This window comes from Moschus berezovskii, chromosome 13, assembly GCF_049115385.1.
Source record: "Moschus berezovskii isolate FMDL1 chromosome 13, NW_MosBer_1.0, whole genome shotgun sequence".
Taxonomy (NCBI): domain Eukaryota; kingdom Metazoa; phylum Chordata; class Mammalia; order Artiodactyla; family Moschidae; genus Moschus; species Moschus berezovskii.
This window is the reverse complement of record NC_142472.1, coordinates 57,346,317-57,367,970: the sequence shown is the minus strand read 5'-3', so window position 1 is coordinate 57,367,970 and position 21,654 is coordinate 57,346,317. Positions and strand designations below refer to the sequence as shown.

The 21,654-nt window shown below is 45.4% G+C and overlaps 1 protein-coding gene across 1 annotated transcript; it reads right to left on the bottom strand.

Moving 5' to 3' along the window:
* Positions 1-7,626: 7,626 nt before the first annotated feature.
* Positions 7,627-8,752, bottom strand: LOC148775847 (syncytin-1-like). The gene is made up of 2 exons (XM_088842824.1): positions 8,015-8,752; positions 7,627-7,848 (listed from the first exon to the last, which is right to left on the bottom strand). Exons 1-2 carry the CDS (start codon positions 8,750-8,752, stop codon positions 7,627-7,629), a joined length of 960 nt encoding a protein of 319 aa, XP_088698950.1.
* Positions 8,753-21,654: the final 12,902 nt, after the last annotated feature.

Sequence of the window (21,654 nt, the reverse complement as noted above, 5' to 3'; positions counted from 1 at the left end):
TGAAAATTTCAACCCATTTACGTTTAAGGTAATTATTGATAAGTACGATCCCGTAGCCATTTTCTTTATTGCTTTGGGTTCAAGTTTATACACTCTTTCTGTGTATCCTGTCTATAGAAGATCCTTTAGCATTTGTTGGAGAGCTGGTTTGGTGATGCTGAATTCCCTCAGCTTTTGCTTGTCTGTAAAGCTTTTGATTTCTCCTTCATATTTGAATGAGATCCTTGCTGGGTATAGTAATCTGGGCTGTAGGGTATTTTCTTTCATCACTTTAAGTATGTCTTGCCACTCCCTTCTGGCCTGAAGAGTTTCTGTTGAAAGATCAGCTGTTATCCTTATGGGAATCCCCTTATGTGTTATTTGCTGCTTTTCCCTTGCTGCTTTTAATATTTGTTCTTTGTGTTTGATCTTTGTTAATTTGATTAATATGTGTCTTGGAGTATTTCGCCTTGGGTTTATCCTGTTGGGGACTCTCTGGGTTTCTTGGACTTGGGTGATTATTTCTTTCCCCATTTTAGGGAAGTTTTCAACTATTATCTCCTCAAGTATTCTCTCATGGTCTTTCTTTTTGTCTTCTTCTTCTGGGATTCCTATGATTCGAATGTTGGAGCGTTTAACATTGTCCCAGAGGTCTCTAATATTGTCCTCATTTCTTTTAATTCGTTTTTCTTTTTTCCTCTCTGTTTCATTTATTTCTACAATTCTATCTTCTAGTTCGCTTATCCTGTCTTCTGCCTCTGTTATTCTACTGTTTGTTCCCTCCAGAGTGTTTCTGATCTCATCTATTGCATTATTCATTGTATATTGACTCTTTTTTATTTCTTCTAAGTCCTTATTAAATCTTTCTTCCATCTTCTCAATCCTTTTCTCCAGGTTATTTATCTGTAACTCCATTTTGCTTTCAAGATTTTGAATCATTTTCACCATCAAAATTTGAAATTCTTTATCAGGTAAATTCCCTATATCTTCTTCTTTTGTTTGTGTTGGTGGGCAATTATCTTGTTCCATTACTTGCTGGGTATTTCTCTGCCTCTTCATCTTGCTTATATTGCTTTGCTTGGGGTGTCCTTTCCCTCTTCTTGCAGTTTGTGGAGTTCTCTTTATTACGTAGTTTCTTTGCTGTGTGTGGGGTTGGACGGGTGACTTGTCCGGGTTCCCTGGTTAGGGAAGCATGTGTCGGTGTTCTGGTGGGTGGAGCTGGATTTCTTCTCTCTCCTTTAGAAGACAATGGGCTGCTTTTCTGGGAGCCTGATGTCTTCTGCCAGTATTCAGAAGTTGTTTTGTGGACTTTACTCCACGTTCAAATGTTCTTTTGATGAATTTGTGGGGGAGAAAGTGGTCTTGCCATCTTATCCCTCTGCCATCTTGTTCCTTCCTCCCCAGAACACTGGATTCTTATATTCCACTTGGTCGTGGAGTATCTCTTCCCAGCTGCTCCAGCAAGGCGCAGCCACTGTACCTTACCTTGGACGAGGGGTATCTCCTCAAGGCCGTGCCTCCTGCTTTGAATGTAGATCAGCTCCTCTCGGCCCTCCGATGCCCAAGCAGCCACCGCCTCCTGAACGTGGTACAGCTCCTCTCAGCCACCGCCCTAACCCTGGGCGGGGTAGCTCATCTCAGCCACGATTCTGCACGTGGTAGGTTGCGCCGGAGCCGGGCGTCTCCCGCGTCTGCGCCGCCGGAGCCAGGCGTCTCCCGCGTCTGCGCCTGCGCCGCCGGAGTGATTTACAATATTATATTAGTTTCAGGTATATAGCATAGTGACGCAGAATATTTATAGATTATACTCTGTGGTACTGCAGAAGACTCTTGAGAGTCCCTTGGACTGCAAGGAGATCCAACCAGTCCATTCTAAAGGAGATCAATCCTGGGTATTCATTGGAAGGACTGATGCTAAAGCTGAAACTCCAATACTTTGGCCACCTCATGCAGCAAGTTGACTCACTGGAAAAGACTCTGATGCTGGGAAGGATTGGGGGTGGGAGGAGAAGGGTCGACAGAGAATGAGATGGCTGGATGGCATCACCGACTCGATGGAGATGAGTTTGAGTGAACTCCGGGAGTTAGTGATGGACAGGGAGGCCTGGCATGCTGTGATTCATGGGGTCACAAACAGTCGGACACGACTGAGCGACTGAACTGAACTGACTGACTCTGTTAAAAGTTATTTTAAGATAATAGCTATAATTCTTTGTGCTATACAATACTGGATCACTTTCTTCAGATGCCAAGTTTAATGCATTTAGGAATAGCTCCCCCAGGATTCTGGTAGTCTCTTTTCCTGGAAATTTTCAAAAGGAAGTTTATTGGGACGAACTCTAACCGCCACCCCCCGCCCCACTCCATTACTGCAGCCAGTCTCAGAGCCACAGTTAGTGTTCAGTATCACCCTCTATTACTCATTCCAGATCTCTCTTTCTCTTGGCTGGTACCTCTGCTGGTATCAGTAACTTCCCTGGTAGGATGGCCCGGAGCCCCATTCCTAGTATCTAAGCTCCTGGTCACTAAGTCCTTCCAAAGTCATAGTTACTGTCTTTGTTCATTTGCCATAAAAACTGGGCAGAGCAATACACAGTTATTCCAGTGCATTCCTAAATGCCGAAGATGTTTCCTCTGTAACCACTGTGTAAGGAAACCTTTCTCTCCTAATAATCAGATTCATTACTCCTGCCCAGATAGTGGCTTCTCCTTCTTTGTTTGCTGGTCCTTTGGCAACAGAAGCCTACGTGACTAAGCAGCAGCCATACTTAAATCTAAATGGGACTTCATGTCCTCTAGTGGGGGAGTTCTTTTACAAACTGGAACCTTTAGATCTGTAGGTATTAAACCATTTCTACTGAATCAGAACCTGCATTTTAACAATATCCTCAAGCACTAGAAGTTTTGAGAAGCTGCTTTGCCTCAAATCTCCCAGTTTTCAACCCTTATAAACCAAAACATTTTTCTTCAGCTTTAATGCTGTGGTTTTGGACCTAATCTTGTTCCTAACACTGATGATCTCAGCCATTATATATAGTTCAGTAGTCTGGGCCCAAGCTTTCCCCCTGATGTTATCATTAACAGAACTGGAGAAATCATTAAGCTAAATTAGCAATTGTGTTTATCCAACTAATCATATGACTTTATGTAAAATCCCTTGCCTTGATTATCGTCATTAGTGAATGGAAGCATTTTTATATTTCCACAAGTACGCTTCATCTTTAAACATCTTGCATTTTATGCCAAAGAGAAAGCCACTAGTTTCACTGATGAGATCAAGAATGTAAACAAAATGTCATTTAACATTTTTTCTTTAACAGACTCTGCTGTGACCATCAGTTGCCTCATGTTGTAACTTTAGCAACACCAGCATGAGGTTTGCTGAACCAACAGCCCCATAGGACATTGGTGTCAGGGAAGAATGCAAAACCTAGTAATATCCGGGTGTGGCTCAGCTGCAAAAACTGGCCTTTGCGAGGTGGGTCCAGAAGTCCTGTATTGAATACCAGGGAGCGTAGCAACACTTTGGAGGACATTTTGGGCATCCTATAAAAACTTTTAAAAGCATGTACCATTTGACCCAGAATTTCTTTTTGTTACAGTCAGGATTGCATTTGGCTGCATGCAACTGAAATCTGATTAGAGACTTAACTAAATAGAACTTTATTTTTGTCCTAAGGAGGGAATCTGGAATAAAGCATTCATCTGTTCTTAGCATGTGACTTTTATCTTCATGATTGCAAGATACAAATCTCTCTACCAGACAGATTCCAGAGTAAAGTGTTAAAAGGACAAACGGCAGAAGGAACATGTCCGGGGGAGCCTATACAACAAGCTTTCCTAGAAGGGAGAACTTGTCCCATGCAGTTACACGTGCTTGGCTTTGTCACCTTAGTCACTTTGCCATCTGCCACCCAAACTACAGAGGAATCCAAGAAACTGAGCACTGAAAGCAGGCCACTTTGTCACCCTGCTGAAGACTGGGGTTTGATTAGCAAGGGAGAAAGAGTAGGCGCTGGGCAACTGTGGCTGCCACATCACTGCTGGGAACTTAACCTTCACATTTACTCTCCACATTCAGATTGACTCTCAGCAGTACACTGTGTATGTGCAGAGGAGCTCACAACCACAGAAATCTACAATGGCAGTAATCTTAATGGCCATCAATTGAGGACGGACTAAACACATTATTAATTTATAATTTGAAAAATTACATAGCAGTTAAAATAAACCAAAGTGTGTTTTTGTTCAAAGGTGTTCAAAATGCTGTTAAAGCTGAATTATACAGAAATACACATTATATAGTTATAGATACACATTCCATTTGAGGAAAAAAAGAAGTTAGAGAATGAATTAGATACAGGTTAATATAGGTAGCTGATTAAAATAATATACAATAGACTGTAAACAGGATTTACCTCTGGGAAGTGAAAAGGGAGTGGGAACAACAGACTTTTGCATCCTTTGTTACTGACTGAACTTTTTTTATGAATAAATCAATAAAGCATTAGTTTCTGGATACAAGAATAAAAAGGATACAAAAACAATTAAAACTGGATTTTTTTTTTAAACTGGATATTTTGAGTTATAAAATAATGACAGTTTGGGAAATCAGAGTCCCTTCCTCCTAAGGTTTGTTGTCGTTGCCACCATTTGTTTGTTCAGTGACTTTCCTGGACCAGTTCTTCCGTCTTTGTTCTGTCCTTTGACGTCTCTTCTTGGGTAGCCTGGTGATCTGGTAATAACTGGACAGACACCACCATAACTATTTTGATCTGGTACCTCTATCAGCCTTTGCAGTGGGGCTTTTATTTGTGTTTGGGCAGGTCTACAACTCTCCAGCAGTCTGCAGCTCTGCTTTAGCCTTCACTTTTAGGCTCACACAAAGGCTCAAAGTCAGCTGGAGGTGACAGATCAGGGCCTTCTCACAAACTTCCTGGGGTTTGCACAGACCAGTACTTGCACATGGTTTTCTAGATCCCTGGTAATGTGCCAGAGTTTTCAAAGCTCCATCTGGACACATCACTCCCCAATTTTTCCTTTTAAGTATTTTAGTCAACATCTTGTTAGCCTCAAGTGGCATTTCTCCCCAAGGCAGCTGTGATGTTAAACAACTACCACTGATTGTTTTCAAAAAATGCCTAGGGATAAGGCTGTTTGCACAGAGGCAGCTTTGAGTCTTGACTTCCTATTTTTGCATTCCAGTCCCCTATAATGAAAAGGACATCCTTTTTGGGTGTTAGTTCTTGTAGGTCTTCATAGGACTGATCAACTTCAGCTTCTTCAGCTTTACTGGTTGGGGCATAGACATGGATTACTGTGATTTTGAATGGTTTGCCTTGGAAACGAACAGAGATCATTCTGTCGTTTTTGAGTTTGCATCCAAGTACTGCATTTTGGACTCTTTTGTTGACCATGATGGCTACTCTATTTCTTCTAAGGGATTCCTGCCACAGTAGTGGGTATAATAGTCATCTGAGTTAAATTCATCCATTCCAGTCCATCTTAGTTCACTGATTCCTAGAATGTCGATGTGTACTCTTGTCATCTCCTGTTTGACCACTTCCAGTTTGCCTTGATTCATGGACCTAACAGTCCAGGTTCCTATGCAGTATTGCTGTTTACAGCATCGAACCTTGCTTCTATCACCAGTCCCATCCACAAAGGGTGTTGTTTTTGCTTTGGCTCCATCCCTTCATTCTTTCTAGAGTTATTTCTCCACTGAGCTCCAGGAGCATATCGGGCATCTACCAACCTGGGGAGCTCATCATTCAGTGTCCTATCTTTTTGCCTTTTCATACTGTTCATGGGGTTCTCAAGGCAAGAATACTGAAGTGGTTTGCATTCACTTCTCCAGTGGACCACATTCTGTCAGACCTCTCCACCATGACCCGTCTGTCCTGGGTGACCCCACATGGCATGGCTTAGTTTCGTTGAGTTAGACAAGGCTGTGGTCCGTGTGATCAGATTGGCTAGTTGTCTGTGATTGTGGCAAATTTGGCCTTGGAGTAGAGAATGAAGCAGGGCAAAGGCTAATAGAGTTCTGCCAAGAGAATGCACTGGTCATAGCAAACACCCTCTTCCAACAATACAAGAGAAGACTCTACACATGGACATCACCAGATGGTTGACACCAAAATCAGATTGATTATATTCTTTGCAGCCAAAGATGGAGAAGCTCTATACAGTCAGCAAAAATGAGACTGGGAGCTGACTGTGGCACAGATCATGAAATCCTTATTGCCAAATTCAGACTGAAATTGAAGAAAGTGGAGAAAACCACTAGACCATTCAGGTATGACCTAAACCAAATCCCTTATGACTATACAGTGGATGTGAGAAATAGATTTAAGGGACTAGATCTGATAGACAGAGTGCCTGATGAACTATGGATGGAGGTTCGTGACATTGTACAGGAGACAGGAATCAAGACCATCCCCAAGAGAAAGAAATGCAAAAAAGCAAAATGGCTGCCTGAGGAGGCCTTACAAATAGCTGTGAAAAGAAGAGAAGCATAAAGCAAAGGAGAAAAGGAAAGATATACCCATTTGAATGCAGAGTTCCAAAGAATAGCAAGAAGAGATAAGAAAGCCTTCCTCAGCGATCAATGCAAAGAAATAGAGGAAAACAATAGAATGGGAAAAACTAGAGATCTCCTCAGGAAAATTAGAGATACCAAGGGAATATTTCATGCCAAGATGGGCTCAATAAAGGACAGAAATGGTAGGGACCTAACAGAAGCTGAAGATATTAAAAAGAGGTGGCAAGAATACACAGAAGAACTGTACAAAAAAATCTTCACGGCCCAGATAATCACTATGGTGTGATCACTTGTAGGGTCCTCTTGTTTCTCCCCCAGTGGCGCCGCGGGGGGAGAGCAAGACGTCGGCAAGTCCTCGGCCTCGGATGTGGAGCCCGTTTTGCCTCCCCACGCCAGAGAGGTGGGAGGAAGCCCTAGGGGGAGGGTGAGCTGGCTGCCCGCCCCGCAGCCCTCCTCGCCCGGAGAAGGACACTCAGACGCAGCTGGGGTTCTTTCAAGGCAGTTCTGCTTTATTGTTACGAGCTCTCCGTATGTAAAGGCAAGAGTGGGGGTTTTGCAAGGGACTTTCTGCGGTCGGCTCCAATCATATTAAAGGTCAGGTCATCACGTGCTGGCATCACAACAGAGGTCTAGGGTGATCACGCACTGTTCATGCAAGGGGAAGTGTTCAGGGACCAATCACAATTTTTTGTGATTATCTGGGCCGTGCCCTCCTGACATCCGTCAGGCGCCATCTTTATGGGTGCGCCTCTGCCATGTGTCCTTTTTCAGCTATGCGCCCTATATATCCCCCTTTTTAATTTATTTGTGGGGTCTCTCTTGGGAGCCATCAGGGGCCACCCGCATGGCCTCGCCGGAGACTCAATGACTGTGCCTGTCTTAGGTTGTCCCCCTCTGGGGACCTTACCCGTCATTGGCTATCCAGTCAAGCATAGGCCCCAGTGACTTAAGACCTGGCTGGAGGTCTTTTGGAGGGCTGGCCGGACTTAGGCTTTGTGGCGAGGGGTTTGGCCTGTAACTGATCTTCGGGATGGCATTGGATGGAGGTATATTGTATTGGATAGGGGTAGGACTATTAAAGGGCCTTGTGCAAGTGCCATTGGACCCTAGACCCATTGTGTGTTGAGGATCTTTGGCCCTTTACGTCCCGGGCAAGTAGATTGGCTCGTTGGGGCAGCTTGAGTGCCCCCCATCTTAGGCTTGTAACCTATTGGTAGACGATCGTCAGGGGTCTTTTGGGATTTTGGGTCTTTCCCCCATATTTGAGCGAGGAGGATGGTCTTCACTTGTTCCCGGGAAATGGTCTGAATCCGCTCCTGCAGGAACTTCTGGAAAAGGTTGACAAGACAGGGTCCAACTAAAAGTATAACAATGATCATTATTGGTCCCAGGAAGGGGAGCAGCCAGGGGAGGAATTGATGCCATAGGCCTTGGGGGTTGTAAAAGCTTTGCAATTCTTTTTTCTGGAGTTCAATTCTATCTCTTAACTCTTACTTTTCCTTGGACTATGCCCGTTTCATTAACAAAGTAGCAACAGTCTTCCCCCAAGAAGAGACAGGTTCCCCCCTTTCCCGCAGTGATGAGGTCAAGGGCCTGTCTATTTTGTAGGGCTACTGCGGCCAGTGAATTAATCTGTCTCTGGACGGACACAAGGGACTCTACCACTTGTTCCTTGTCTTCATTAAGTTCCTGAGACAATTTGTAATAAAAATGAGCAGAAGTTGAAATGCCCCCGATCCCAGCACCTAGGGCCGTCGCTATGCCAGTCCCAATTAGGATAGGAGCAATGATAGCCCGCCATCCTCTGTGAGGAGGCTTTGTTGGTAACCCCTCATGATGGTCAACGATCTGATCCATATCCCCTTCATTGATGAAGATTAGTCCTGGGGCTAAGAAAACCAAGATGCACCCTGTAGGGTCCAGAGGGAGGCAGGAATAGGCATAGGTCCCACAGAGGAGAAAGATCCCAGGGCTGGTGCAGTTGCTTGTACTGTTCCATGGGACCCATGAGGTGCAAGAGTGGGTGTCGTTATAATAGGAAGCATTAGAGGATGAGGTATTAAGAAGGCAAGTTAGATTTGAAGAGGCAGCAAGTAAGACATCGTCAGCGATTGGCCCAATAAGCTGTGTGACACTTTCAGTGGTATTGTTGGTTTTGAGAGTGTAATTGCCTGCTGATACCCAGGTGTCGGGCAAAGGGACTGCGATATGCGGTGAGGGGGTTAGTGACATGCATATCCAGCATGCCTCAGAGGGCTGAGGGCTTTTTTTGTGAACTCTGAAAAAATTGGAAGGAGGAGTTGAGGAGGCGGGTGACATGTAGATCGTCGGAGCGGGGCGGTGCAGGAGAGGCCTCAGCTGAGTGAGTAGGTCTATGCGTTTGTAAGGTTCGGGAGTCGCCTTTAGTTGGGTATATTATTTATGTATTGCTGTTGTGCCTTATGTCTGTTAGTATCTTGTATCCCACCTCCATCTGAGTATCCAATGTAAGTGCGGGGGTAAAAACATATGTTTTTCCCATTTGGCTTATAGCAGTTGCTCGTTTGGCTCCCTGTTTTTTGCACCTTAACAGTAGTAAGGACTTGGTCTGTTTGTTGTTGATGCACATGGTGCATGGTGTAGGGGTCGTGCGGTAGCACGAGGAATGGACATAGCTATAAATTTCTGAGCAGGGACAGGAAGCAGTGTCTAAAAGCCTGGGGAGTGCCATCAGGGTGAGGCACAAGAAGATCATGGCTAAACCGTTATGCCATTGGGCGGGTCAGAAAGCGAGAGTGATAGGTCGTTACAAAGGAATAAGCTATCGATAGTAAGCCGCAACAGGCAAGATATCCCAGCGCCAGAGAGAAGCGGAGTGCAGGAGGCCACTCCTCTGGGGCAACAGATGCAAGGCCTATAGCAAAGAGCACACTTAATAGTGCACCTAATACAAACACAATGGTCATTTGGTTGTCCGCACGAAATCAGCTATGGGGTCCGAGGGCAGGTCGCAGTTAGGCCGATGATCCTGGGATTTGCAGGTGGCAAGGGGAGAGTTCATCTAAGCCTTTGACAAGGCCTCTTAGTTGCCAATCTGTAAGAGATCAAAAGTAGAAGGCGGCCTCATGAACTTTCATGGTTCTTGGGCTGATTGGTGGTTATCATGTAGATATTTAAGATTCCTTGCTGGTATCCAGATGGGTCTTGTTTCCCCTGTGGGAAACACGCATCCAAACCCTCTTCCTGATGTTAAGAGTGGGTCTGGCCCTCTCCATAACCCTGTAAGGGGATCTTTCCATCTAACTGTTATCTCTGGTCTTGGCTCTTGGTTGGACCAGTGTCTCTGGAATGGGGTGGTTCATTCTTTGAAAAATTTAAAATATTTAGAGTAAAGAGAGCTATTCCTAATTGCTGATGAGGGTTTATTCCCCCTTTTGGTTTTTGTAGTTGCAGCTTTAAACTTTTGTTTTGGCGTTCTATTATAGCCTGTCCTTGAGGATTATGGGGTATGCCTGTAGTGTGTTGGATGTTCCATTGTTTAAAAAAATCTTGCAAATAGTTGCTTACGAAGCAAGGGCCATTATCTGTTTTTACCTGGGCTGGGAGGCCCAGAGTAGCAAAACATTGGAGAAAGTGACTCTTGGCATGTTGTGCCTTTTCTTCTGTATGGGCGGTGGCCCAGCAGGCATGGGAATATGTATCTACAGATACAAAGATATATTTTAGTTTACCAAAGGGGGCGTAATGAGTGACATCTGTTTGCCATATTATGTTAGGTTTTAGTCCTCGAGGGTTAACCCCTGGTGATTGTAATGGAGGAACCTGCAAGAATGGGATACAGGACTGGCAGGTATGTATGATCCTCTTTAGATCCTTGATAGGTATTTGTGGGAACCTTTGGTGTAGGCCTCTCCAATTGATATGGGTTAGGTTGTGGAGATCCTGTGCCTGTTGGAGTGTGTATACATGGGTAGATGCCAGCTGATCTGCCATGGAATTTCCTAATGATAGCATCCCAGGCAGGTTTTGGTGGCCTCTGAGGTGGTGTAAATAGATAGGTTGATCCCTTGCCTAAAGGAGCATACGTGCCTGTATCATAAGAGGGGTAATAGGATTATCATCTAACCGAATATGAGATTGGGGAAGCCCAGGGAGCAGATTTTTCACTTAGAGACTGTCAGTAAAAAGATTCACGGGACCTGGGACCTTAGAGAGTGCCAGAATGATGGCGAAGAGTTCTTTGTATTGCGCTGAGCCCTGGCATGGGCAATGGTGTCGGTGGGGGGTGCAGGTAGGGGCTGAGGAGGGTTCAAAGATGACAATGGCTGCGCTGCGCTTTTGTCTGTGAAGACGTTGGAGGCATCTATTATGGGCTTGGAAGGGAATAATTGAGGTGCCCTCCAAGGTAACCGGCAAAAGGCGGCAACCCATTTGTGAGGCCCATAGTGACAGTCAGTCTTTCCCAAGAACTCTTCGAAAGCTAAGGCCATTCGGTTGTTGTTCCTCTGGATCCATTGGAAGTCAGCTAATCTGTAGGGGACAACAATCTTATCGGGTTCACGGGCAAAGCACCTGATTGAAGTGTCCCTTCCCTTTTGTATCAGATCAGCCATCTGGTCTAGGCAGGTGTAGACTCGGGGTCCTCCCCCCAGAGAGACATGGATCCGTTGTAAGGGTTTGTCTGTTTGTATTAGCATGGACAGGAGTGTTTCTGGGGAGGCTAAGATCCATAATTGAAGCTCTTGAGTGGGGTCGTAGCGAGAGAGTTGAGCAGTATCGAGAGCCTGTTGAATCCTTTTAATAACCTGTTTATGGGGCGGGGACAGGGTGATTTTTTCGTGGGGGAGTTTGTCCTTTAGCAAATTAAAGAGGGGTATTAGGTCCCCTGTGGATATGGGGATCCAGGGCCGCAGCCAGTTGATTTCCCCCAGAAAGCTTTGGAGCTCAACCAAGGAATAAGTTTCTTTGATAGTTATCTGTGGCTTAAGCGGGGAGACCACCTCAAGGGTAAGTTGGATCTCCAGGACTTTGAAAGGCGGGACATGCTGGATTTTGTCAGGAGAGATTATGAGTTGCCCCCGGGCGAGACAATCAAATAGTAGTTTGGAGGCCCATGTGAGCTTGGTGGTATTAGGCGCCCCAAGAATGATATCATCCATATACAAGTATAATAAGATGTTAGATAGCAGTCAGACGGGCTGAGTAAGATTAGCCACATATTGTTGACAGAAGGATGGACTGTTAGCCATCCCTTGAGGTAGGACAACCCATTCATATCGTTTGTCCGGACCTTCATAATTAATAGAAGGTACCAAAAAGGCAAATTTCTCATAATCTTGTGGGTCCAGAGGTATCGAAAAGAAACAGTCTTTAATATCTATTATCAGGAGGTGCAGGGCGACGGGAATGGTGGGGACCCAGGGCATCCCTCTTAGGGGTGTCCCTTGAATTTTCATTCTTTCATTAACCTTTCTGAGGTCTTGCAAGAGGCGCCATTTTCCAGAGGCCTTTTTGATAACAAAGACGGGGGTATTCTAAGGGCTGTTAGATGGCCGGATATGTCCCAATTTGAGTTGTTTCTCTATTAAAGATTGTAATGCCTGGAGTTTGGGAAGGGGAAGTGGCCACTGCTCCACCCATATAGGGGGTCCCGGCGTCCAAACGATAGGAGGAGCCGAGGGAGCAGTGGCCTTTAGGATTGGGGGTGAGGCTTCCATCAAGTCAGTGGTTCTCTCTTCCTTATCTTTTCAAATTCTGGATCCTCCCGGTAGTTGGGGATTCCGGGAGGCTGGAATTGCTGTTGATATTCTTCTTCATCTAATAAATCTTGGTAAAAACCCCGATAGTCAGTGGTTATATAGGTGTCAGCTTGCCCTAGAATGTCTTGCCCTAATAGGTTGGCATTGAGTCCTGTGGTGATGAGGGGCTTGACTAGGCCCTCGGAGCCATCAGGATCTTCCCACTTGAGCCAATTGGAGGATTCTTTGGAGGATGTAACGCCCCCGACGCCCGCTAGTTGAGGTCCCTCGGCCATGGGCCACGTGGGAACCTCAACTTGCCTCAGTATAGTTCTGTCTGCCCCGGTGTCTACTAGACATCTAAATCTTTTACCTCCTATTGTTATATCCATCTTTGGTCTCAACCCTGGTACTATAGGGACAGTCCATTTGATCTCTTGCCTGGTAGGTTGGGGCTTATTAATGCCCATTAAGTTGGTAAGGGGGCCTTCTGGTAGAATTGCACCCGGGGAAGGGCTTTTCTAATCTATCAGACATCTCTTGGGAGAGTTCAGTAACCTCAGGATGGCACACCCTGGGAGGAGGGCCTGGGGCTTCCTCTTGGGATGACGGGGCTGGGGAGTGCCCCTCATTTAGTTTAAAGGTTTCCCGTCTTTATCAAATTTGGACCTACAATCTATTTTCCAGTGGTATCCCTTTTTACAGTGTGGACAGGGGGTTGTAGGTGGCCCTCTATTTCCAATTCTCCCCGGCCTTAGAGAGCAGTCCTTTTTAAAGTGCCCTTCCTTCTCACATTGAAAACAATTGCCTGTTTTTTGATTTTTGAGGGTCCCTTGAGGGGAGGCATCCTGGGCCATGGGCACCTTGCTGAAGGCAGAGGCGAGGGCATCAGCTATCGCGCTGGTTTGAGCCTCCATCGCAGCCACCATTGCTTGAGTTTGGTGGTGCTGTGTCCCAGTATCTTTGGTGGCTACTACCCATCGTTCCATGGATTGATCTTTCTGCCCTGTGCAGGCCACCTTATGGTCAGAATTCATTCCCTCCCATACCAGCATTTTGACAAATTGATCTCTTAAGGGACCTGGGGGGAATTTTCTTTGCATGCTTTTTTCTACTGTATCTATGAAGGTGGAGAGGTCCTCGTTATTTTTTTGGGTAATGCCGGATATGGGGGGTTCGCTGGGACCTTCAGCTAATTTTCTCCAGGTGGCTAGGCATATGGCTCGCACCTGGTCTGTATAAGGAGCAGGGATAGTGGCCTGTTGGGGTCCCGTGCTCCATTGATCTGCCATCCTGGATAACATCCCGAAAGTAACAGGGATGATGGGGTTAGCAGCTTGGTTTCTTTCCGCTTGGGCATGACATTCCTCCTTGAAAAAGGCACACCACTTAATGTAGGTGTTACTGGGGAGTACCGCCTTACATAGCATTTTCCAATCTTGGGTCGTGCAAGGCTGATGAGCTAGACCCTGGAGAATAGTCTCTGCCCATGGAGAATTGGGGCCATCTTCTGCTACCGCCTTCTTGAACTTTTTTAGGTCTTGAGCTTCCCAAGGGTACCAGGCCGCCGGCCGGTTCCCCCTGGGGTTTACATTTACGGGGAAGGCCTGTATTGAGTCTGCATTAAATGGCGATGGTGTCCCCCAAGGGTCTTCAGGGTAGATCCTCCCTCTCCATGGGGATTCCTCCAGTCTCCAGGGGGAGGCGTTATTGAGTCCCCCCTTGAAAGGGGGGGCCAGAGAAGGATACAGGTTAGACTTATAAGTTGGAGCCTCTGGGGCGCTGGGAGTGTTAAGGAAGTCTTCAGCCTGGTTGGACCTTTTTTCTTCCCCCGAGGGAGGCCATAAGTTATTGGCTATAGTGGTTTTTCCTTCTTATTTATGGTGGCTCGTTCATTGTCAAATTGTTCCCATTGCCTCTCAGTATTGTGGGTGGTGGTTTCTCCCTCGTTTACCTGTCCCTTTTCAGGGGCGAAACAGGTCTTAAGGGCAGAGATTGTGGGGTAGAACCCCAAGGGTGGCTCCTCTCTGTCTTGGATCTCCCTTTTTCTAGCTAGGGTTTGGACCCTATCCCAGGTATCCCATGAGAATAGGTTGGCCGAATCTATCCATGGGGTCAATCTGGTAATAGCCCCCCAGACTTTGATGGCCTGGGTGTCAGAGATTTCGAGTCCTCTACTTTTAAGCATGTACTTCAGGGCCTTCAGAGCGGGCTCATCGGTTTTGCTAATGGCAGTCCCCCTGGTGAGCAGACAGAAGAAGGCACATTTGCCGAGAGTGTCCACCGAGAAAGGTCCTATGGGGAGCGGTGGTGGCTGAGTGATTGGGCCTGTGTGATGCTTATGGAACCGTGTGCCTTCATCGATGCACGGAAATTTTCTTGATGGGGGCGGGCACCCTAAGGGCCTTTAGCCCGTTCCCTGACCCCCTTATCCTGTCACAGGAGTCTTCAAGTGGCGGGCGCCCTATCGGCTTTTAAGTGCCTGTCCCATGCCCACAGGGGTTCTGGCCTCACTCTCGGCAAGAAGTGAGAGAAAGAAAGGGAAACAAAAAGGGGAGGGGGGGGTTCACCCAATTGGACTCCCGTTACTAAGCTCTCAGCTCGAGAGGTCTTTGGCTTCCCCCAGGGAGTGCCCTGGGCAGGTAGCCCGAGAAAGAGAGAGAGAGAGAGAGAGGGAGAGAGAGGGAGAGAGAGAGAGAGAAGGGGAGGATAGGAGGGAAGGATTATAGCGCTCACCCTTGAAGGTTTCTTTCCAACCTTAATACACTTGCCTTGGGGTTGCACTCCTCGACGGAAGCGTTGCACAGAGGCTCTTGGAACCTTTTCGTCGTCTCTCTTTCAAGACCATGCGATGAGGGCTCTCTTTCTCCAAGGGAATCCGAGTCACGGTGCCAGATGTAGGGTCCCCTTGCTTCTCCCCCCCCCCCGACCCCGCCGCGTGGCGCCTCGGGGGAGAGCAAGGCGCCGGAGAGGTGGGGAAGAAACCCCAGGGGAAGGGTGAGCTGGCCGCCCGCCCTGCAGCCCTCCTCGCCTGGAGAAGGACACTCAGACGCAACCGGGGTTCTGTCAAGGCAGTTCCACTTTATTGTTACAAGTTCTCCATATGTAAAGGCAAGCGTGGGGGTTTTGCAAGGGACTTTCTGCGGTCGGCTCCAATCATATTAAAGGTCAGGTCATCACGTGCTGGCGTCACAACAGAGGTCTAGGGTGATCACGCACTGTTCATGCAAGGGGAAGTGTTCAGGGACCAATCACAATTTTTTGTGATTATCTGGGGCCGGGCCCTCCTGACAACCGTCAGGCGCCATCTTTATGGGTGTGCCTCTGCCATGTGTCCTTTTTCAGCCATGCGCCCTATAATCACTCACCTGGAGCCAGACATCCTGGAATGTGAAGTCAGGTGGGCCTTAAAAAACATCACTATGACTGGAGGTGATGGAATTCCAGTTGAGCTATTTCAAATCCTGAAAGATGATGCTGTGAAAGTGCTGCACTCCATATGCCAGCAAATTTGCAAAACTCAGCAGTGGCCGCAGGACTGGAAAAGGTCAGTTTTCATTCCAATTACAAAGAAAGGCAATGCCATAGAATGCTCAAACTACAGCACAATTGCACTCATCTCACACGCTAGTAAAGTGGGCTTAAAATTCTCCAAGCCAGGCTTCAGCTATATGTGAACCGTGCACTTCCAGGTGTTCAAACTGGTTTTAGAAAAGGCAGAGGAACCAGAGATCAAATTGCCAACATCTGCTGGATCATCGAAAAAGCAAGAGAGTTCCAGAAAATATCTATTTCTGTTTTATTGACTATGCCAAAGCCTTTGACTGTGTGGATCACAGTTAACTGTGGATAATTTGAGAGATGTGGGAATACCGGACCACCTGTCCTGCCTCTTGAGAAACCCGTATGCAGGTCAGGAAGCAACAGTTAGAACTGGACATGGAACAACAGACTGGTTCCAAATAGGAAAAGGAGTACGTCAAGGCTGTATATCGTCACTGTGCTTATTTAACTTACATGCAAAGTACATCATGAGAAATGCTGGGCTGGAGGAAGCACAAACTGGAGATTTTGATCAAGATTGCCATGAGAAATATCAATAACCTCAAATACATACACCACCCTTATGGCAGAAAGTGAAGAAGAACTAAGGTTCTCTTGATGAAAGTGAAAGAGGAGAGTGAAAAAGTCAGCTTAAAGCTCAACATTCAGAAAACAAAGATCATGGCATCTGGTCCCATCGCTTCATGGGAAATAGATGGGGAAACAGTGGAAACAGTGGGTGACTTTATTTTTCTGGCTCCAAAACCACTGCAGATGGTGATTTCAGCCATGAAATTAAAAGATGCTTACTCCTTGGAAGGAAAGTTATGACTAACCTAGATAGCATATTAAAAAGCGGAGACATTACTTTGCCAACAAAGGCACTTCTAGTCAAGGCTATGGTTTTTCCAGTGGTCATGTGTGCATGTGAGAGTTGGATATAAAGAAAGCTGAGTCCAGAAGAATTGATGCTTTTGAACTGTGGTGTTAGAGAAGACTCTTGAGAGTCCCTTGGACTGCAAGGAGATCCAGCCAGTCCATCCTAAAGGAAATCAGTCCTGAATATTCATTAGAAGGACTGATGTTGAAGCTGAAACTCCAGTACTTTGGCCATCTGATGCGAAGAGCTGACTCATTGGAAAAGACCCTGATGCTAGGAAGGATTGAGGGCAGGAGGAGAAAGGGATGACAGAGGATGAGATGGTTGGATGGCATCACCGACCCAATGGACATGGGTTTGGGTAGACTCCGTGAGTTGGTGATGGACAGGGAGGCCTGGCATCCTGCGGTTCATGGGGTCGCAAAGAGTCGGACATGACTGAGTGACTGAACTGAACTGAGCTTTGAGTAAGATCAAGTAAAGACAATCTCTGATGATAGAGCTTCTCAGACAGTTGTCATAGGACAAGTAGTGACAGTTCTCCAGAGAGGGGGCTTGTAAGGCGCTTCCCACTCCTTCTGGTCTCTCCCATGGCTGACAGACTGCTGGTTTTCACAGCTACCATAATTACAGAGCTGTTGGTTTTCAAGGCTACTGCAAAGCTGAGAAATTGGTGGGAATAGAGCAAGATTGAAGAGTCAATTTTGACTCTTCCATGCTAGATCTGTGTCCTTGATTTTAACCCTCCCCCTTTTTTATTTGCCAGTTTTGTTATTGTTAGTACAATTATACATAATAGCCTACCTCAGAGGATCCTGCTCCTCTGCCTGTTAAACTAAAGTGCCTCTGTATAGAACCCTGTCCAACCTGTAGGTTGCAGGAAGAAAGAAATTGACAGATCCCCATGCCTGAGGTTTGCCATTCTAGGAGATATTTGCGAGATTAATAGCCTTTTTATTTTGTTTCCTCACCTCCCTGCATCTCTGATCCATAAAGGAACCTGACATCCAAACCCAGATAAGATGGCTATTTTGAGACATTAGTCGGCCATCTTCTCAGCTTTCCGAATAAATTTGTATTCCTTGCCTCAACACCTGTCTCTCGGATTCATTGTCCTTGAGCAGGGCGTGCTTGGACTAGGTAAGAAGAAGATTAAAAAAAAACAAAAAAACAGTTTACAGTCTTGACAAGATTGAGCCATTTCTTTTGAATATAAGCTTCTGAGGTTTCTGTAGTTCTTTGGTTATTTTCCAGATTTCTGAAAGGTTGATTTTGACAGTTTTTGTTAGTATTCTCACTGCTTTTATGAAAGTATTAAATTTTTGCAGAATCTTAAGTGGCCATTCCAGAAGCCAGCCCTCGCTTCTGTTATCAACTCGCCAGTATCATAGAATCAGAAGCATGTACTGAGAAGCTAGACTGGATTTATGCTTCAAGGAGTTTATGATCATTTTCTTTAAATTATTATTTTTTTTATTTTCAGAACTGCCTTTTGAGAATGGCAGTTGTCTCAGTTTGTACTGTCAAATTAAGAAGCTTTTTTATTCATGTCAACGTATGGCAAAACCAATACAATATTGTAAAGTAATTAGCCTCCAATTAAAATTATAAAACAAAACAGAAATAGAGTCATAAACTTATAGTTACAGGGAAGAAAGCGGGGAGTGAGGGGGAGGGATAAATAAGGCTATTGGGGTTGATGAATACATGCTACTATATATAAAATAGATAACAAATAAGGACCTACTGTATAGCACAGGGAACTCAATACTCTTTAACGATATATATGGGAAAAGAATCTAAAAGAGAGGGGATATATGTATAAATATAGATGATTCACTTTGCTGTACAGCAGAAACTAGCACAACATTACAAATCAACTATAATAAAAATCAGAAAGAAGTCAAGGGTTTTCCTTAAGACTAGACAACAGGGGGATAAGGAATTATGGAAAAAGACATGCATATACACCTAAAGCCCAGAGACATAAGTGTTGGGAATTAAAATGACTGAATCCCAAGGGAAGGGTGAGATTAATAGTGGGCAGTACTGTGTTATATGGTCAGTGCTTCTCTCTACCTAGATACTCTTCCAGTGCCAAAAAATGAGAAGATTTGTATTTTAAATAGAATAAAAAAGTCAGTAAAGAAAAAACAGCATGCCTTTGGAAAGAACTCTTACAGCAAATCTAACTAAAAAATTCTTCATCATTTCTACCCTGTATTATCTAGATTCACTATCACAAATGCACTGACAACTCATGCAATGATTGATTCACGCTAATTGACTTGGACTTTCAATTCTTAATTTACTAGTAAAATTAGACTTTGGTTTTATGTGGCTGTTATATTTTATAATTATAGTGTTAAAACCCTTTAGTCATGTTTGAATTACCTCCCAAAGGGAAAATTAAATCTCTAATTAAAGTGCCAATGCATAATCTGAAATAAAATGCTGCATTAGGAAAATTATGAATTAAGATTTTTAGAAGTTATTAATGCTGATGAATCTGATCTGTGCTTTTCTAAACAATAGATCATAATCCTATGTCTCATTTTTATTGGAAGTGTCATAGTACTCTAAATATCCTAAATTACCTCTTTTATAATGCTGCTTCTTTTTTATCAATCTCAATCCAGAAAGCCTAAGTGAAAAAAATATATACTTTAGTACATCCTAGTCCTATGACACATTTTTGCAAACATGCTGATGACAAAGTAGCAGATTGCAGTTTTATTAGAAAGATGAGCTGCATTAGTGTTTATAGCCAGTTCACCAATGTTGCTGTCCAGGATGTCTTAAGGGCCACAGTAAGTGTGCGTGGTACTACCTTAGTCCCCTCTGATCCTTCCTGGTGAAAGCACAGCACCCAGTGGGTCTTCTCCTCACCACTGGTTCCAGCTAGTCAAGCTGCCCCTCACTGTCTGTGTTTTCTCACAGCTTTATCTTCTCCCAGTCAGCAGTGGGATCTATCTGTGTCATGTTTGAAGTTCCTGATGCTAACAGAACCAGCCTGGGAGACTCCCTCTTGGTCTGGCCAATGAGCACTCATTTTTATCCAGTTAAGTCCTTCGTTGCGTAAAGACTGGTTCCTCCTCCTGAAACTGCTTTTTACTCTAAGGATTGAGAGGGAGTCTTGCACAAGTTCCCATCACCACGTACCCCAGGATCTGCTCCTCTGTGCCCTCCTCTGCCTGCTGATGCCATGAATTATCTGTCCTTGTTCCATCTGGGCTGTGCTCTTCTCCCTCCTGCCGCCCAGGAGCCAGTCTTCTCTCTCCTACTCAGTCACATCATTTTAGAAATTCTACTTTTTCTCCTGTCCTTCCTTCTCTGCTGGATCATTCCCATCAATAAATAAAGTGCAATTATTTCATCCATCTTTAAAAAGTAAAACTTTCTCTTGACCCTTGTTTTCCAGTAGATGACTCCCTTTCTCTTGCTCCCCTTGAAAGCACAGAAAGTTTTAAGATAGTCCTCGCCCAGAAACTCCTTGCCCAGTTCCTCTTCTCCCATTTCCTCTTGAAGAAGTCTCAGCAGGTTAAATCTCAGACCTCACTGTACTCTACCTCCCCGCCAACTACCCTCTCCTGTTCCAACTGCTTGCCTCCTGGCCTTTTCATGGTTTTCCTCTTACCATTACAGCTGCTGAATCTCGGTCTCCTTTACCTGCTCCTGCTCATCTCCCCAACCTCATAATTTTGGAGTGTGTAACAGTTTGGTCCTTACATCTCTTTTCTAAATTCTCCCTCTAGCTGCATTCCATCTTCAGATTTAAATCCATCTTGGGCTGTGTGGTGCTGGAGCGGCTGTGAGGAGATACCCCACATCCAATGTCAGAGAAGCCTCACAAGACGTTAGGAGGGGCAAATTTGCGTTTAGAATCAAACCCCATTCCCGCCAGAGATGCTCAGAGGGCTCAAACAAACCTTGTGCTCACCAGGACCCAGATACCCCACAGAGACTGAGCCAGAGCTGTGTGTGAGCCTCTCTTGGAGGGCACAGACAGAACCTGGTGTGCATCAGGACCCAGGAGAAAGGAGCAGTGACTCCACAAGACTGACCCAGACTTGCCCAGGAGCCTCCGGTGGAGGCATGGGTCAGTGGTGGCCTGCTACAGGGTTGGGGGCACTGAGTGTAGCAGTGCTTCATGGGACCTTTTGAAGGAGGCCACCATTATCTTCACTGCCTCCATCAGAGTTTGGCCCCAGGAAAAGAGCAGGGAGGGGACACAGCTCCACCCATCAACAGAAAATTGGATTAAAGCCCATCAGAACAAGAGCCAGTTTCCCCCTCAGTCAGTCTCTCCCATCAGGAAGCTTCCGTAAGCCTCTTACCCTTCTCCAACAGAGGGAAGACAGACGAAAAACCACAATCACAGTAAACTAACCAATCTGATCACATGACCACAGCCTTGTCTAACTCAATGAAACTATGAGCTGTGCCATGTAGGGCCACCCAAGATGGATGGGTCATGGTGGACGGTTCTGACAGAATGTGGTCCACTGGAGAAGGGAATGGCAAACCACTTCAGTATTTTTGCCTTGAGAACCCCATGAATAGTATGAAAAGGCAAAATGATAGGATACTGAAGGAGGAACTCTCCAGGTCGGTAGGTGCCCAATATGCTCCTGGAGCTCAGTGGAGAAATAACTCCAGAAAGAATGAAGGGATGGAGCCAAAGCAAAAACAACACCCACTTGTGGATGTGACTGGTGATAGAAGCAAGGTTCGATGCTGTAAAGAGCATTATTGCATAGGAACCTGGAATGTTAGGTCCATGAATCAAGGCAAATTGAAAGTGGTCAAACAGGAGATGGCAAGAGTAAATGTCAACATTCTAGGAATCAGTGAACTAAAATGGACTGGTATGGGTGAAGTTAACTCAGATGACCATTATATCTTCTACTGTGGCAGAACTCCCTTAGAAGAAATGGAATAGCCATCATAGTCAATAAAAGAGTCTGAAATGAAGAACTTGGATGCAATCTCAA

Bases quoted from the DNA above. Each gene is read 5' to 3' on its own strand.
- LOC148775847 (XM_088842824.1), bottom strand. From the start codon at position 8,752: ATGTCACTAACCCCCTCACCGCATATCGCAGTCCCTTTGCCCGACACC. The intron at 7,849-8,014 runs GTAAGAGTTAAG...AACCTTTTCCAG, and splicing joins CGGGCATAGTCCAAGGAAAA to AAGTTCCTGCAGGAGCGGAT.